General features: G+C 39.0%; 1 protein-coding gene across 1 annotated transcript in view; it reads left to right on the forward strand.

Annotated features, from left to right (window-relative positions):
- EFCAB13 (EF-hand calcium binding domain 13) overlaps positions 1-17,210 on the forward strand; it is a 111,244-nt gene extending 94,034 nt beyond the window's left edge. Inside the window, exons 21-24 of the mRNA XM_042966011.1 lie at positions 1,437-1,487; positions 11,129-11,272; positions 13,077-13,148; positions 17,062-17,210. Coding sequence (XP_042821945.1) covers positions 1,437-1,487; positions 11,129-11,272; positions 13,077-13,148; positions 17,062-17,210 — 416 coding nt within the window. The remainder of the gene's footprint in view (positions 1-1,436; positions 1,488-11,128; positions 11,273-13,076; positions 13,149-17,061) is intronic.
- Positions 17,211-17,789: the final 579 nt, after the last annotated feature.

Here is a 17,789-nt window from a genome sequence, read left to right on the forward strand (position 1 = left end):
TTTACCAAATGCTAATTAATTAAATCTTAATACTTAGTTCCTAAATACTACTGTAAATGTATTGAAATGCAGTTTACTACAGATCAGATTTAGAGATATATTCTATATTCACGGAGATTTAGTTATTACAATATCAAATTCCTGGATGATCTCTTGGACTGCATTGTAAACTTGGTCTGAAAGTATTTATATATGTTGTCATATGGTTTTAAAATGTTTCTTTCTAGAGTAATTTCATTTCAAAGTTAATCCCTTTCCTTTTATGAATTTTAGAGAGGTCCTAATAGTTGTCTAGCTTTCTTTTTCTTTTAGGTGAAAGGCTCTTTGAAAAATACAAGTTATTGTTGAACAATTAAACCATTGGTCTATATAACATTCTGTGTAAGTGTTGATCTGGCTATTTGCTCTATTTACAAAGAATTTACCTGATCCATCCATATTCTTATCTGGGATATACCCAGATGGGTTTTATCAATACTTGGAAAGCCATCTCCTGCCTTTAAATTTAACTTCAGCTAAAAAATGAGATCAGATCTGTGTCTCAGGGAAAACTGGCAATCTGCAAAGACAGTTTAGATTGTCAAAACTGATGGGGGAGGAATGCTGGGATCTGGTGAGTAGAGGTGAGGGATGCTACTAACCACCCTATAATGTATAGGACAGCACTCCCCCACATAATTAGCTGGCCCCAAATGTAATTTTGCTCAGGTTGAGAAATTCTGTTTTAGAGTTATCTTGTAAAATTGCCAAACCTACTATTTTGAAAGTACTTTTTAATAGGTTAGTTATATTTTTTTAATCCTGCTTGGATCACATTTTAAAAATTAATGTAAATATAGTGTATCTTGATTCTAACCTCCTTTTGCTTCAAGGTAATACCTGTACTAGTTGTGAGTTATTCTAAACTGCTCTCTAACTGCGATGTGGTCCATCTATGCAAATGGACATATTTTGTTTCTATCACTTGTCCCTCAAATAGATCTCTGTATCAATTTGCATTTGTGTAGAAAATGTATAGGATGAAGGGTATAACTGCACCTTGTCCTTAGGAAAAGCTCCAGAATTAGATAGATAGGTAGGCAGGCAGGACTAAAAAAGGACAATTCAGACTAATAATTAAACATGTTATTGAATATATGAGCCTGGGGATTAAGCTGTTCTCTTAGGGATAAAGGAAGCATTTGTAACATTAGAATCTCAGCCACATTTAAGAAGCTTGGTGGAGCTTGACGAATCCATGGAGTCTAAGAAGTAAGAGGAAGATGAGTAGAGAACGTTATTCTGGAAGCTAGTGGAGGATTTTGAGAAGAGGGGAATGGTCAATGCTAAATGTTATTGAGAAATGAAGTATGTAATTTATCCATTGGTTTTCTTCCAAACTGGGTAAAATCAGGATGCCGTTCCTTATGGCATAATCTCTCTATTTAAATTTGCAGACTTTAGGAAAGAGGCTTTGTCTTCAAATCTGAAACTACCAACAGCAGATGGTAAGGACTTTATATATGTATACAAGAAAGCATTCCCTATGAAAGAGTTATTTTTTAGGATCATTGCCAGGTGCCAATGGATTCCTAGTCCATTCTTCCCACTCCAGCCAGAGTAATTTTTTTTTCAAAAAAGTAATCTGATTGTGTGATGTCCCCCTATTTTCAACTCTTTAAACATTTTCCATTGTTGTTAAAGATCAAAATCCTGCATGTCCTAGCTCTCTGGTATAATTTTGTACCATTACCCTTGCTTTCTGCATTTTCAAGTACATTGGCTTTCTTTCATTTCCTTAGAAATCCAACTACAAAGCTTTTGCGTATTTTGTTCCCTGGAATAGTTTTCCCTGACACTCTTTGCCTAGTTAATGTTTACTCATCTTTCAAATGAGTGATGGGGTGCCTGGGTGACTCAGTTGGTTAAGTGTCTCACTTTGGCTCAGGTCATGATGTCGTAGTCTGTGAGTTTGAGCCCTGTGCTGAGCTTTGTGCTGACAGCTCAGAGCATGGAGCCTGCTTCAGATTCTGTGTCTCCTTCTCTGTCTCAAAAATAGACATTAAAAAAAAAATTGAATGAATGTCAATTTCCTCTAGGGAGCCTGTCATTATCTGCTAGTCGAGGTCAGCTTCTTTTATTATAAGCTTTCATTAAACTATGTCTTTTTCATAGCATTTACTTCATACTATAAATACCCATTAATATTTTTTTAAATGACACTAGAAATGCTCAATATATTTTAGCTTATAAAGTGACAAAAGTAGGAGCATATGACTGGTTCAGTTGGTAGAACATGCAACTCTTGACCTCAGGGTCATGAGTTCAAGCCCCATGTTGGGTGTAGAGCTTACTTAGGAAAAAAAGTAGCAAAAATATTAGAGAACTTTGAATTATCTTAATTCATTAAGACCAAAATAATATAATTTCTCATTAAATTTTTTTTTGAGTACGGTGGACACACAATGTTATATTCATTTCAGGTGTAGTGACTCTCTATACATTTTGCTATGCTCACCACAAACATAGCTATTTGTCACCATACAACAATATTACAATATCACTGACTATATTCCCTTTCCTGTGCCTTTTATTCCCATGACATAGTCATTACATTCCTGGAAACCTGTATCTCCTACTCTCCTTTACCCATTTTACCCATTATCCCCCTTTCTCTCCGGCCACCATCAGTTTGTTCCTGTATTTATAGGTCTGATTTTGCTTTTCTTTTTTTAATTTGTTTTTTAGATTCCACATATGAGTGCAATCATATGGTGTTTGTCTTTCTCAGTCTGACATATTTCACTTAGTATAATACCCTCTAGGTCCATCCATGTTGTTGCAAATGGCAAAAAAAATCTCATTCTTTTCCATGGTTTTGTCAAATTCCATAATATACCACATCTTTATTCATTCACCTATTGATAGATAGTTGAGATACTTCCATATCATGGCTGTTGTAAATAATGCTGCAATAAACATATAGGGGTGCATATACCTTTTTGAATTAGTGTTTTTGTTCTCTTTGGGTAAATACCCAGTAGTGGAATTATTGGGTCAAATAGTATTTCTGTTTTTACTTTTTGAGGAACCTCCATACTGTTTCCACATCAGCTGTACCAATTTACATTCCACCAACATTGCACAAGGGCTGCTTTTTCTCCACGTCCTCGCCAGCACTTGTTACTTCTTATGTTTTTGATTTTAGTCATTCTGACATGTGTAAGGTGATATCTCATTGTTATTTTGATTTGCATTTCCCTGAGATTGGTGATGAATATCTTTTCGTGTGTCTGTTGGCCATCTGTATGTCTTCTTCAGAAAAATGTCTATTTAGGTCTTCTGCCCATGTTAAAATATGGTTGTTTTCTAGTCATATTTTTGATTATTTGGTTAATGATTCTTTTTCTTACGTGCCTGGAAGCATCATTGGGCCAAGAACCATGTTTTCATTTTGCTACAAGTCCTAGCATTGTTTCTCCAGATCCTAGCACAGTTTTGGCTTTCAGAAGCCCCTTATTAATAGCTAATTTAATAGCTAATATCGAACACTTCCGGTCACGCTGTCGTTGCGTCCCGGTTTTCTTCACCAAGGGGGGTTCCGGAAGATGGCGGCGTAGGAGGACGCGGGGCTCACAGCGCGTCCGGCCGATCACTTAGATTCCACCTACACCTGCCTAAAGAACCCAGAAAACCGCCAGAGGATTAGCAGAACGGAGTCTCCGGAGCCAAGCACAGACGAGAGGCCCACGGAAGAGGGTAGGAAGGGCGGCGAGGCGGTGCGCGCTCCCCGGACTGGCGGGAGGGAGCCGGGGCAGAGGGGCGGCTCGCCGGCCAAGCAGAGCCCCCGAGTCGGGCTGGCAAAAGCGGAGGGGCCGGACAGACTGTGTTCCGACAGCAAGCGCGACTTAGCGTCTGGGAGGTCATAAGTTAACAGCTCTGCTCGGAAAGCGGGAAGGCTGGAGGACAAAGGGAGGGAGAGCTGCTGAGCCCCCGGACGGCAGAGCTCAGCTTGGCGGGGAACAAAGGCGCCAGCGCCATCTCCCCCGCCCATCCCCCAGCCAAAATCCCAAAGGGAACCAGTTCCTGCCAGGGAACTTGCTCGCTCCGCGCAAACACCCAACTCTGTGCTTCTGCGGAGCCAAACCTCCGGCAGCGGATCTGACTCCCTCCCTCTGCCACAGGGCTCCTCCTGAAGTGGATCACCTAAGGAGAAGCGAGCTAAGCCTGCCCCTCCAGCCCCCGTGCACCTTGCCTACCCACCCCAGCTAATACGCCAGATCCCCAGCAACACAAGCCTGGCAGTGTGCAAGTAGCCCAGACGGGACACGCCACCCCACGGTGAATCCCGCCCCTAGGAGAGGGGAAGAGAAGGCACACACCAGTCTGACTGTGGCCCCAGCAGTGGGCTGGGGGCAGACATCGGGTCGGACTGCGGCCCCGCCCACTAACTCCAGTTATACACCACAGCACAGGGGAAGTGCACTGTAGGTCCTCACCACGCCAGGGACTCTCCAAAATGCCCAAACGGAAGAATTCCCCTCAGAAGAATCTCCAGGAAATAACAACAGCTAATGAACTGATCAAAAAGGATTTAAATAATATAACAGAAAGTGAATTTAGAATAATAGTCATAAAATTAATCGCTGGGCTTGAAAACAGTATACAGGACAGCAGAGAATCTCTTGCCACAAAGATCGAGGGACTAAGGAACAGTCACGAGGAGTTGAAAAACGCTTTAAACGAAATGCAAAACAAAATGGAAACCACAATGGCTCGGCTTGAAGAGGCAGAGGAGAGAATAGGTGAACTAGAAGATAAAGTTATGGAGAAAGAGGAAGCTGAAAGAAAGAGAGATAAAAAAATCCAGGAGTATGAGGGGAAAATTAGAGAACTAAGTGATACACTAAAAAGAAATAATATACGCATAATTGGTATCCCAGAGGAGGAAGAGAGAGGGAAAGGTGCTGAAGGGGTACTTGAACAAATTATAGCTGAGAACTTCCCTGAACTGGGGAAAGAAAAAGGCATTGAAATCCAAGAGGCACAGAGAACTCCCTTCAGACGTAACTTGAATCGATCTTCTGCACGACATATCATAGTGAAACTGGCAAAATACAAGGATAAAGAGAAAATTCTGAAAGCAGCAAGGGATAAACGTGCCCTCACATATAAAGGGAGACCTATAAGACTCGTGACTGATCTCTCCTTTGAAACTTGGCAGGCCAGAAAGGCTTGGCACGATATCTACCGTGTGCTAAACAGAAAAAATATGCAGCCGAGAATCCTTTATCCAGCAAGTCTGTCATTTAGAATAGAAGGAGAGATAAAGGTCTTCCCAAACAAACAAAAACTGAAGGAATTTGTCACCACGAAACCAGCCCTACAAGAGATCCTAAGGGGGATCCTGTGAGACAAAGTACCAGAGACATCACTACAAACATAAAACATACAGACATCACAATGACTCTAAACCCATATCTTTCTATAATAACACTGAATGTAAATGGATTAAATGCGCCAACTAAAAGACATAGGGTATCAGAATGGATAAAAAAACAAGACCCATCTATTTGCTGTCTACAAGAGACTCATTTTAGATCTGAGGACACCTTTAGATTGAGAGTGAGGGGATGGAGAACTATTTATCATGCTCCTGGAAGCGAAAAGAAGGCTGGAGTAGCCATACTTATATCAGACAAACTAGACTTTAAATTAAAGGCTGTAACAAGAGATGAAGAAGGGCATTATATAATAATCACAGGGTCTATCCACCAGGAAGAGCTAACTATTATAAATGTCTATGCGCCAAATACCCGAGCCCCCAGATATATAAAACAATTACTCATACACATAAGCAACCTTATTGATAAGAATGTGGTCATTGCAGGGGACTTTAACACCCCACTTACAGAAATGGATAGATCATCTAGACACACAGTCAATAAAGAAACAAGGGCCCTGAATGATACATTGGATCAGATGGACTTGACAGATATATTTAGAACTCTGCATCCCAAAGCAACAGAATATACTTTCTTCTCGAGTGCACGTGGAACATTCTCCAAGATAGATCATATACTGGGTCACAAAACAGCCCTTCATAAGTTTACAAGAATTGAAATCATACCATGCATACTTTCAGACCACAATGCTATGAAGCTTGAAATCAACCACAGGAAAAAGTTTGGAAAACCTCCAAAAGCATGGAGGTTAAAGAACACCCTACTAACGAATGAGTGGGTCAACCAGGCAATTAGAGAAGAAATTAAAAAATATATGGAAACAAACGAAAATGAAAATACAACAATCCAAACGCTTTGGGATGCAGCGAAGGCAGTCCTGAGAGGAAAATACATTGCAATCCAGGCCTATCTCAAGAAACAAGAAAAATCCCAAATACAAAACCTAACAGCACACCTAAAGGAAATAGAAGCAGAACAGCAAAGGCAGCCTAAACCCAGCAGAAGAAGAGAAATAATAAAGATCAGAGCAGAAATAAACAATATAGAATCTAAAAAAACTGTAGAGCAGATCAACGAAACCAAGAGTTGGTTTTTTGAAAAAATAAACAAAATTGACAAACCTCTAGCCAGGCTTCTCAAAAAGAAAAGGGAGCTGACCCAAATAGATAAAATCATGAATGAAAATGGAAGGATTACAACCAATCCCTCAGAGATACAAACAATTATCAGGGAATACTATGAAAAATTATATGCCAGCAAATTGGACAACCTGGAAGAAATGGACAAATTTCTAAACACCCACACTCTTCCAAAACTCAATCAGGAGGAAATAGAAAGCTTGAACAGACCCATAACCAGCGAAGAAATTGAATCGGTTATCAAAAATCTCCCAACAAATAAGAGTCCAGGACCAGATGGCTTCCCAGGGGAGTTCTACCAGACATTTAAAGCAGAGATAATACCTATCCTTCTCAAGCTATTCCAAGAAATAGAAAGGGAAGGAAAACTTCCAGACTCATTCTATGAAGCCAGTATTACTTTGATTCCTAAACCAGACAGAGACCCAGTAAAAAAAGAGAACTACAGGCCAATATCCCTGATGAATATGGATGCAAAAATTCTTAATAAGATACTAGCAAATCGAATTCAACAGCATATAAAAAGAATTATTCACCATGATCAAGTGGGATTCATTCCTGGGATGCAGGGCTGGTTCAACATTCGCAAATCGATCAACGTGATACATCACATTAACAAAAAAAAAGAGAAGAACCATATGATCCTGTCAATCGATGCAGAAAAGGCCTTTGACAAAATCCAGCACCGTTTCTTAATAAAAACCCTTGAGAAAGTCGGGATAGAAGGAACATACTTAAAGATCATAAAGGCCATTTATGAAAAGCCCACAGCTAACATCATCCTCAACGGGGAAAAACTGACAGCTTTTTCCCTGAGATCAGGAACACGACAGGGATGCCCACTGTCACCGCTGTTGTTCAACATAGTGCTGGAAGTTCTAGCATCAGCAATCAGACAACAAAAGGAAATCAAAGGCATCAAAATTGGCAAAGATGAAGTCAAGCTTTCGCTTTTTGCAGATGACATGATATTATACATGGAAAATCCGATAGACTCCACCAAAAGTCTGCTAGAACTGATACATGAATTCAGCAAAGTTGCAGGATACAAAATCAATGTGCAGAAATCAGTTGCATTCTTATACACTAACAATGAAGCAACAGAAAGACAAATGAAGAAACTGATCCCATTCACAATTGCACCAAGAAGCATAAAATACCTAGGAATAAATCTAACCAAAGATGTAAAAGATCTGTATGCTGAAAACTATAGAAAGCTTATGCAGGTAATTGAAGAAGATATAAAGAAATGGAAAGACATTCCATGCTCATGGATTGGAAGAATAAATATTGTCAAAATGTCAATACTACCCAAAGCTATCTACACATTCAATGCAATCCCAATCAAAATTGCACCAGCATTCTTCTCGAAACTAGAACAAGCAATCCTAAAATTCATATGGAACCACAAAAGGCCCCGAATAGCCAAAGTAATTTTGAAGAAGAAGACCAAAGCAGGAGGCATCACAATCCCAGAATTTAGCCTCTACTACAAAGCTGTCATCATCAAGACAGCATGGTATTAGCACAAAAACAGACACATAGACCAATGGAATAGAATAGAAACCCCAGAACTAGACCCACAAACGTATGGCCAACTCATCTTTGACAAAGCAGGAAAGAACATCCAATGGAAAAAAGACAGTCTCTTTAACAAATGGTGCTGGGAGAACTGGACAGCAACATGCAGAAGGCTGAAACTAGACCACTTTCTCACACCATTCACAAAAATAAACTCAAAATGGATAAAGGACCTGAATGTGAGACAGGAAACCATCAAAACCTTAGAGGAGAAAGCAGGAAAAGACCTCTCTGACCTCAGCCGTAGCAATCTCTTACTCGGCACATCCCCAAAGGCAAGGGAATTAAAAGCAAAAGTGAATTACTGGGACCTTATGAAGATAAAAAGCTTCTGCACAGCAAAGGAAACAACCAACAAAACTAAAAGGCAGCCAACGGAATGGGAAAAGATATTTGCAAATGACACATCGGACAAAGGGCTAGTATCCAAAATCTATAAAGAGCTCATCAAACTCCACACCAGAAAAACAAATAACCCAGTGAAGAAATGGGCAGAAAACATGAATAGACACTTCTCTAAAGAAGACATCCGGATGGCCAACAGGCACATGAAAAGATGTTCAACGTCGCTCCTTATCAGGGAAATACAAATCAAAACCACACTCAGATACCACCTCACGCCAGTCAGAGTGGCCAAAATGAAGAAATCAGGAGACTATAGATGCTGGAGAGGATGTGGAGAAACAGGAACCCTCTTGCACTGTTGGTGGGAATGCAAATTGGTGCAGCCGCTCTGGAAAGCAGTGTGGAGGTTCCTCAGAAAATTAAAAATAGACCTACCCTATGACCCAGCAATAGCACTGCTAGGAATTTATCCAAGGGATACAGGAGTACTGATGCATAGGGGCACCTGTACCCCAATGTTTATAGCGGCACTCTCAACAATAGCCAAATTATGGAAAGAGCCTAAATGTCCATCAACTGATGAATGGATAAAGAAATTGTGGTTTATATACACAATGGAATACTACGTGGCAATGAGAAAAAATGAAATATGGCCTTTTGTAGCAACATGGATGGAACTGGAGAGTGTGATGCTAAGTGAAATAAGCCATACAGAGAAAGACAGATACCATATGGTTTCACTCTTATGTGGATCCTGAGAAACATAACAGAAACCCATGGGGGAGGGGAAGGAAAGAAAAAAAAAAAAAAAAAGAGGTTAGAGTGGGAGAGAGCCAAAGCATAAGAGACTGTTAAAAACTGAGAACAAACTGAGGGTTGATGGGGGTTGGGAGGGAGGGCAGGGTGGGAGGGAGGGCAGGGTGGGTGATGGGTATTGAGGAGGGCACCTTTTGGGATGAGCACTGGGTGTTGTATGGAAACCAATTTGACAGTAAATTTCATATATTAAAAAATAAAAAAAAAAATAAAGAGAAAAAAAATAGCTAATATTATATGATATTTACTGTGCTAGGCATTGTTTCAAATCTTTTATATTATTGACTTATATAATTGTGAATATTTATGGAATTAAAGAATGACAATAAATCTGTCTTATCTCATTAGCCTCATCTCTCATCACTTCTGCATTTGTATTTATTCTGTAGCCATATTACTTATTATAATTTAAATTGGTTCCATATCTTCCATGTGCTTTTGTTTCCATATATTTGCATGTGCTGTTTCCTTTCTGTATATTTTCTGTCAAACAAATTCACATTTTTCCCCCAAACTCAGCTCAAACATCACTCCTCAACCCATAAGACTTTTCAGAGTTATAGGTTAGGTGAACTGTCTCAGTGCTTTATATCTGAGTGCTCAGTGCTCATATCTGACACACATTTTTCTCATAGTACCAACTATATAATGTATTATAATTTTATTTACAGACATGACAAATTCAGTCCCTGTCTTCAAGGAATTTAAAGGAAACTCTTTAAGAGGGCTGAAATTTTCATTGTTGGTCTTAGTAGCTATAAAATAAATGTTAGTAAAAATGAATATAGGTCTAAAATGGTATTATGGTATTCTTTCCAACTGAAGGTTTAGATCTGTTAGTATAATGCAACGATTTTCGGACTATGGAAACATACATGACAACTTCATTTTGGGGTTGAGAGAGAAATGGGGTGAGAAATGGTATTGACAAAAAATTGAAACTCCCAGTAATGATCATGTTTTATATTTTAAATTGGTGTGGTATCAACAGGACTACATTTGGTTGTATGGGTTGTGCTTGCACAAAGATGCCTGGTTGAGAGGGTACAAGTAGAGACTGAAATGCATTCTACATTCCACTGTGCTCTCCAGGCTGGGACCACCAATGCTAGATTGCAGCTACCTAGAGCAAGGTATGCCTCTTTGTAATTGATACATAGAAAGGGGTACCTTTTTTCAATTCACACAAAAGCACAATATAGACTGGTAGTGGCCCTGGAGATCAAGAGCCTTAATCTCAAATTTTAGCATTTTTTTTTCGTTTATTTCATCAGTTGATAGAAGTCTTTAGATCTACATGTACAGGACGTTACTATTATTTAAGAAAGGGTCACAGCTTACTCAGTATTTAATGGATTCAGATAACCCATCATATTCTGCATAATTTTTTGGTTTAATTTTTTCTTTTCTTAAAATGTTTAGTTTTAAGAGACAGAGAGAGAGAGAGAGAACAAGTGGAAGAGGGGCAGAGAGAGAGACACAGAATCTGAAGCAGGCTCTAGGCTCTGAGTTTTCAGCCCAGAGCCCAATGCGGGCTTAAACCCAGGAACCATGAGATCATGACCTGAGCTGAAGTTGGATGCCTAACCGACTGAGCCACCTAGGCGCCCTTAATTTTTTTAAATGCTGCTTGAAATAAATAGGTTGTCAGTTACAAGTAGAAAATACTTTGCTTTTTTTCTGCAGAGATTTTAGTTAAATATATATACTTAAATTGAGAGTTCACCTATAGTGGACTCTGGACAAACTATTTTGCATTTTTTAAAATAATAGTATCTTATATATATTTATTTATCTTTGTAGCATTTAAAGAAGCTGCTTATATCTTGACAAGTGTTGATAATGGCAAGGTTGGCATACGTAACTTGGAGCATGCCCTGAAAAGTTTGAATGTTAATTTAGCTGAGGAGGACGTCAGTGAAGCCCTTAAATATTGTGACATCAGTGGTGAGCATTTTTTTTTGGCTTGAGATTCTGCTCATTTTTCCCTGTTTATAGGAACCAGTTTTAGAGTGTTTTATATGGAGGTAAAATGCTAAAGGCAGTCGCAATGAGGCTTAGGTTGATATAAATTAGAGCCAAAATAGTCTGCTAATTTATTTACTGACCATATCTATCTGTTCATACTCTACATATGCTTATTTAGATAATTAGCATTCATTTCTTGTAAGCATGGGTGGGAAAATACCATTATGTAATAAAACAAAGACATGACATCAGCAGCTTCATTTTGATCTGCAGTCTTTCTTCAGAGGAGACCCACTTTCACCTTTTATTTTGCTTGTCGCATTCTGCTTTTTTAACCAAAGGAAATACCCAAAGTTTCATTACATCTCAGAAGAATAATTATTTAGTCTTGATCATTATTTCCAAGTGGTCACATATTTATCTTTGTTTTCCATCTTTGACTTCATGTATTGTGAACTTGATCTCCTTTCCTATTTACATCCACTCTTAAGTGTCAAATCGTGTGGGAATACTTCTAGAAGCTGGTGAGTTTTACCAGTTTTAGGTGGCTTTTTATTTGGGGTTTATCTTAACCAGCTTGTTTTTTCTATGGGAATCCCATGAGCATGTCTTAGGTTTAAGAGTACCTCCCCAGCATTGATTGGTTATTGCTTTTGCCATAGATTATTATTGACCTCAATCAATTTTTATGTTTTGACCTGGAGTTTTTCATATCATGAGAGTGGTATAAATTTAGACCCTAAGCCCACATGAGATGCAGGAGATTTTTCACAGGTGATCTTTTTTACCCACTGCCTCTCAAAATTGGGAAGATTTAGGTCACCCTGGTGTTTACATGGGCCAGTGAATATAATATTTTAATCTCCCTTTCACTGGATTGAAATTCTTTAAGCATCCCAGTTTCATTTGGTATCTAAATTCAAACTCTCCGTGTAGCAGGACCCAAGTTTTCTTTTATGAATATGCATGAACATTTAAATCAAGCACCTTGCTGCTTTTGGATCTAATATGTATCCCCAAATAGCTGTAGGCTTAGTATTCACTTGGTTTTCCCCTCTGGATCTCTGTGCCCACTTAACGTTTTATTATTTCCTTTTCATACAACTTGATAATGCATTTATAGAATAAAGTATTTCATACAGCATCTTTAGGAATTTGTAATCATTCCTGTGCTACCCAGCTTGCCATTTTGTTATAAGTTAAAGTCTTTTCGTTGTAGGTAAGTCTTTTCGTTGTAGGTATAGCCCTATATTTTCTGCTGTGGTTACATTACTGCATTTTATTCCCTGTGTGTGTGTGTGTGTGTGTGTGTGTGTGTGTGTGTCCCAATAGTTAACATTGTCACCTCTGGCCTTAGACTGCCTTAGTTCAAATACAGCCTCGAGCACTTTCTGGCTCTTGTGACCTAGACAAGTTATTTAATTTCTCTTTGCTTTCATCTTTTAAGGATAGGCACATCAAGCATGTTATAGAATTCTTGTGCATATTTTAGTTAATAAATGTGAAGCATCATAAAAGGATACTTAGTGTACATAAGGAACTCAAAAGTTATTTTAAGTTCTTACTTTTGAGTAAGAAGTCAAAAAAAGTGAACTATTAATATCATTAACTGATCAATAGGTGTGGTTCCTGAAAGTATGAAAAATTACATTGAAATAGTTTCAGCCATTTGAGAGAGAAAATAAGGTAGAATGAGATTTTAGGTATTGTTAATCAGAGCCTTTATTTTGTGTACTGAGTATCAGGGTTTTAATGACAATATGCTTGATTTTGATATTTCCAGATAATAATGAGGTGAATTTAAAAGATTTCTTTGAAAGAATTAAAGGAAGTCCACCTTTCAAAGAGTCCGTAGGTAAGTGAATACTTCCAGTTTAAAGAAGTGACTGTAAAATAAAGATAATGAAATCACATTTAAAAAAAATCACTAAATGGATTTCAAGTGTTTAATTTGTAGTCTCTATAGTTTCAAAAAGGATTTCAAGCAGCTTATGCGATATAAAAAAAAACAAGTGAAAATGGGGCAAAGTTATAAAGGAGGGAAAAGAAATAAAACAGGGTTGAAGAAGATACACAGTAAATATCTTTGCTGTTAATATAAAGTCCTTCCTCAAGAGGAGATAAATTTTTCTTCACTCAAGGGGTTCTGGATCTATGAATTAAATCAGGTGTGGAAATTGGGTGAGGGACCACTACCCTCTGTGCTGTCTCAAGACAGGCCTTTGGAGTTTTCAGGTTTACCCAAATGGACTGGACATTGATTTCATTCATAGAAATCTTAGCTTCATCTATCTAGTTTCTTTAAATGTTTGGGCCATTAATCCCTGCATCATTCTTACTACCATGTCATTTCTGTGGCCTAACCACATCATTTTGCCCCTGCTGCATAAAGACAATTGCTTGGTCTTTGTCCCCAAAGTTCCTCTCGTGCTCCTTGAAATTAGGGAAACCATTTCAACACCAGCATCTTTCCCTAAACCCCCATGTCTACAGAGAACACCTACCAAAGAACTCTCCGCAAATGCAGACACCCCTGCCAACAATGTATTTCTAAATGCGTTGGGGAAACAAATGTCTTTTTTTCTTCACATTTGAATATCTCTAAAATTAGAACACCTTTATAATCAATGGCATTATTTATCAAATGTACATTTTTACTGAGATAAAAATCACGTACCATAAAATCTCATCCTTTTTAAAAAAAAATTTTTTTTTTTAATGTTTATTTTTGAGACAGGGAGAGACAGCATGAACGGGGGAGGGTCAGAGAGAGAGGGAGACACAGAATCTGAAACAGGCTCCAGGCTCTGAGCTGTCAGCACAGAGCCCGACGCAGGGCTCGAACTCACGGACCGTGAGATCATGACCTGAGCCGAAGTTGGACGCTTAACCGACTGAGCCACCCAGGAGCCCCAAATCTCATCCTTTTAAGGTGTTCAATTCAGTGGTTTTTGGTATATTCACAAAGTTGTGCAACCATCACACTCTAATTCTGGGACATTTTCATCACGTCAAAAAAACCCCTGTACCCTGTAGTGCTTATTTCCCCACTCTCCCCAGCCACTGACAACCACTAGTCTGCTTTCTATCTGTGTTGATTTTTGAACATCATATAACTAGAATCATATAATTTGTGGCTTTTTGTGTCTGGCTTCTTTCATTTGGCATACTGTTTTGTTTTGTTTTGTTTTGTTTAATTTTTAATGTTTATTTTTGAGAGCGAGAGAGCGGGGGAGGGACAGAGAGAGAGGGAGACACAGAATCCGAAGCAGGCTCCAGGCTCCCAGCTGTCAGCACAGAGCTCGATGCGGGGCTCGAACCCACAAACCGTGAGATCATGACCTGAGCTGAAGTCAGCCGCTCAACCGACTGAGCCACCCAGGCGCCCCAGCATACTGTTTTTAAGGTTCACCTGTATTATAACATAAATGAGTACTTTTTTCCTTTTCGTGGTAGAATAATATTCTGTGGTTATACCACATTTTCTTTGGCCATTTATCAGTTCATAGACTTTTGGGTTGTTTCCCTTTTTTGGCCACTAAGAATAATGCTGCTATGAACATGTGTACATTTTTTTGAGTACAGGTTTTTGTGTGGACGTACATTTACATTTCTCTCGGGTACCTACCTAGGAATGGAACTGCTGGGTCACGTGGTAACTTTACATTCAACTTGAGGAGCTGCTGGAACGTTTTCCAAAGCAGCTGCCCCATTTTACATTCCCAACAGCATTGTACATTTCTTTAAATCCTTGTCAGTAGTGGGGTGCCTGGGTGGCTCAGTTGTTAAGCGTCCGACTTCGGCTCAGGTCACGATCTCGCGGTCCGTGAGTTCAAGCCCCGCGTCAGGCTCTGGGCTGATGGCTCAGAGCCTGGAGCCTGCTTCCGATTCTGTGTCTCCCTCTCTCTCTGCCCCTCCCCCGTTCATGCTCTGTCTCTGTCTCAAAAATAAATGAAAACATTAAAAAAATAAAAAAAAAGTTTTTAAATCCTTGTCAGTACTTGTTACATTGTCTGTCTTTTTTATTCTAGCCTAGTCTCACAAGTATCTCACCGTGGTTTTGTTTTGCGTTTCCCTGATGGCTAATAACTTTGAACATCTTTACATGTGTTTACTGGCCATTTAGAGATATGTACCCTTTGCTTATTTTAAAATTGGGTTATTTGTCACGTTGTTAGGGTTCTTATATCCTGGATACTATAGCTTTATCAGATAGATGATTTGCAAATCTTTTCTCCAGTTTTATGGGTCTTTTCTCTTTCTTGGTGGTGTCCTTTGAAGCACAAACGTTTTTAAATTGGGTGAAATCCAGTTTATATTTTCTTTTGTCACTTCTTTTGATATCATGTCTAAACATAATCCAAGATCATTAAGATTTATACTAATGTTTTCTTCTAAGAATTTTATAGTTTTAGCCTTTTAATTTCAATCTTTGATTCATTTTGAGTTAATGTTTGTATGTGGTGTGAGATGGGAGTCCACTTTAATTCTTTTGCATGCAGATAGCCAGTTACCCCAGCATCATTTGTTGACAAGATCATTCTTTTCCCCCTTAAATAAATGGTTTTGCCATCCTTGTAAAAAATCAATTGATCAGAAATGTATGGATTTATTTCTAGACTCCCAGTTCCATTCCATTGATTTTTATTTATTCTTATGCCACATGGTCTTAATCACTATAGCTTTGTAGTAAACTAATAACCTAAACAGTAATTTTCAACCAGAGCAGGGCATCAAATTTACCTATAAAGCTTGAGTTACCTGGTTCTACTTCTGACCATGATGGAGTAGCTTATGTGAAACCAACCCTCCTGCTGAGAACAACTAGTAAAATGTGGACTAAATTAAACAGCATCAACAACCACAACTGTTTGAAGGCATTGGAAAGTGACCAAGACTGTCAAGATTTGTGGGGCTATAAGATAAATATAAAGAGCACGACTTACAGAAACAGCACCTTCTTCTTCTTCTTCTTATTTTGTCTCTGTAACATAACTTTAAGTGAAATAAGGCAATAAAGTTTTGATGTAAACTTCTTTGTAATGCTTCACAATTATTTCAGGGTCCACATATGAAGTATTATGTAGCTGTAGGCATCATGGTTGACCAGTTACATACGTCTACTTGAAAGGCACAGTAGTTAAGAGCATGGGCTTTGGAAGTATCGTGCCTGGATTTGAATCCTGGCCCTGCCACTTAATACCAGTATATTCTTTAGTAAATCACTTAATCTCACAAACCTCGGGGCCCCTGGGTGGCTCAGTTGGTTAAGCGCCCAACTTCAGCTCAGGTCATGATTTCGCGGTTAGTGAGTTTGAGCCCCACGTTGGAGTCTGTGCTGACAGCTCCGAACCCGGAGCCTGCTTCGGATTCTGCATCTTTGTCTCTCTCTCACCCTTCCCTGCTCATGGTCTGTCTGTCTGTCTGTCTGTCTCTCTCTCTCAAAAATAAATAAACATTAAAAATTTTTTTTTAAATCTCACTAACCTCAATTAGTGAAAAATCTGAAAAATGGGGATAATAATGCCTATCTTGGAATTATTATAGGTAATAATAGACTTAAATAGGTAAAGTAGAAGTACTCAGAAGAGTCTCCAGCACTTAGTGTTCAGTAACTGCTAGCTGAATGGTTATACACAATGGTTTTTAAAACTACTAGTAATTTCATGTAAAGTTCTTTTATGCAACTCAAGCCCATTAAGTGAAAGTGAACAATGTACTCTTATTTCTGCTGTTGAAGCACGTTTTTGCTCTTTTTTTTTTCTCAGTTACACAGCTACTCTTCATTACTATTCAAATTCTCCAGAATGATCTAATTGATGTCTCTAGCCTCAAGGCATTATTGATGAACAATGACTTTCATGCAGCTAATGTTTTACTTGATGAAGTATTAAGACATGGACCTGAACATGGTTAGTAGTCTGAATGCATCTAGTTGTAAAGGCCATCATCTACCAGTGGGGATGGGAGATGTATGGATGGGATATACAGCAATGGAGGGCACCCTGGGGGGGGGCGCTGCAGTGAGATGACTGGTGAGCACCAGTGCCACCATAGTGTGCCAAGCCTGAGCTCTGTGAAACTGAACAGATGGGTGAGTCTGGGCCTACTTTATCCCTGTGGGTGGTGGTACTTGGGAGATGAGGTCACTTTGTGAACTGACTGGCACGGGCAGTATTCAGTCAGAATGCCATGCACAGAGTACAACAGAGTCCGTGAGGCCCTTCGCCACGTGTTAACCCTTTGGAAGGTAAACTATGCTGATATCCAGGAATACCTCAGGGGGTGTTGCCTGTGGCATTGGCTCAAGGAAGCAGATGTTTATAAATGTACAAAATAACTGCGTTATTTTAATGACTGGTATTGTTGAATATCATTTTTGTTACGTTTTCAAAAGAGTTGGGGAATATTCTTTACTTTCCTATTCTCTGTAAGAGATTTTTTTCTTCCTCAAATGTTAAGCAGAACTCACAGGTGAAGCCTTATGGGCCTAGAG

This window comes from Panthera tigris, chromosome E1 (assembly GCF_018350195.1).
Source record: "Panthera tigris isolate Pti1 chromosome E1, P.tigris_Pti1_mat1.1, whole genome shotgun sequence".
In the NCBI taxonomy this organism is placed as follows: Eukaryota; Metazoa; Chordata; class Mammalia; order Carnivora; family Felidae; genus Panthera; species Panthera tigris.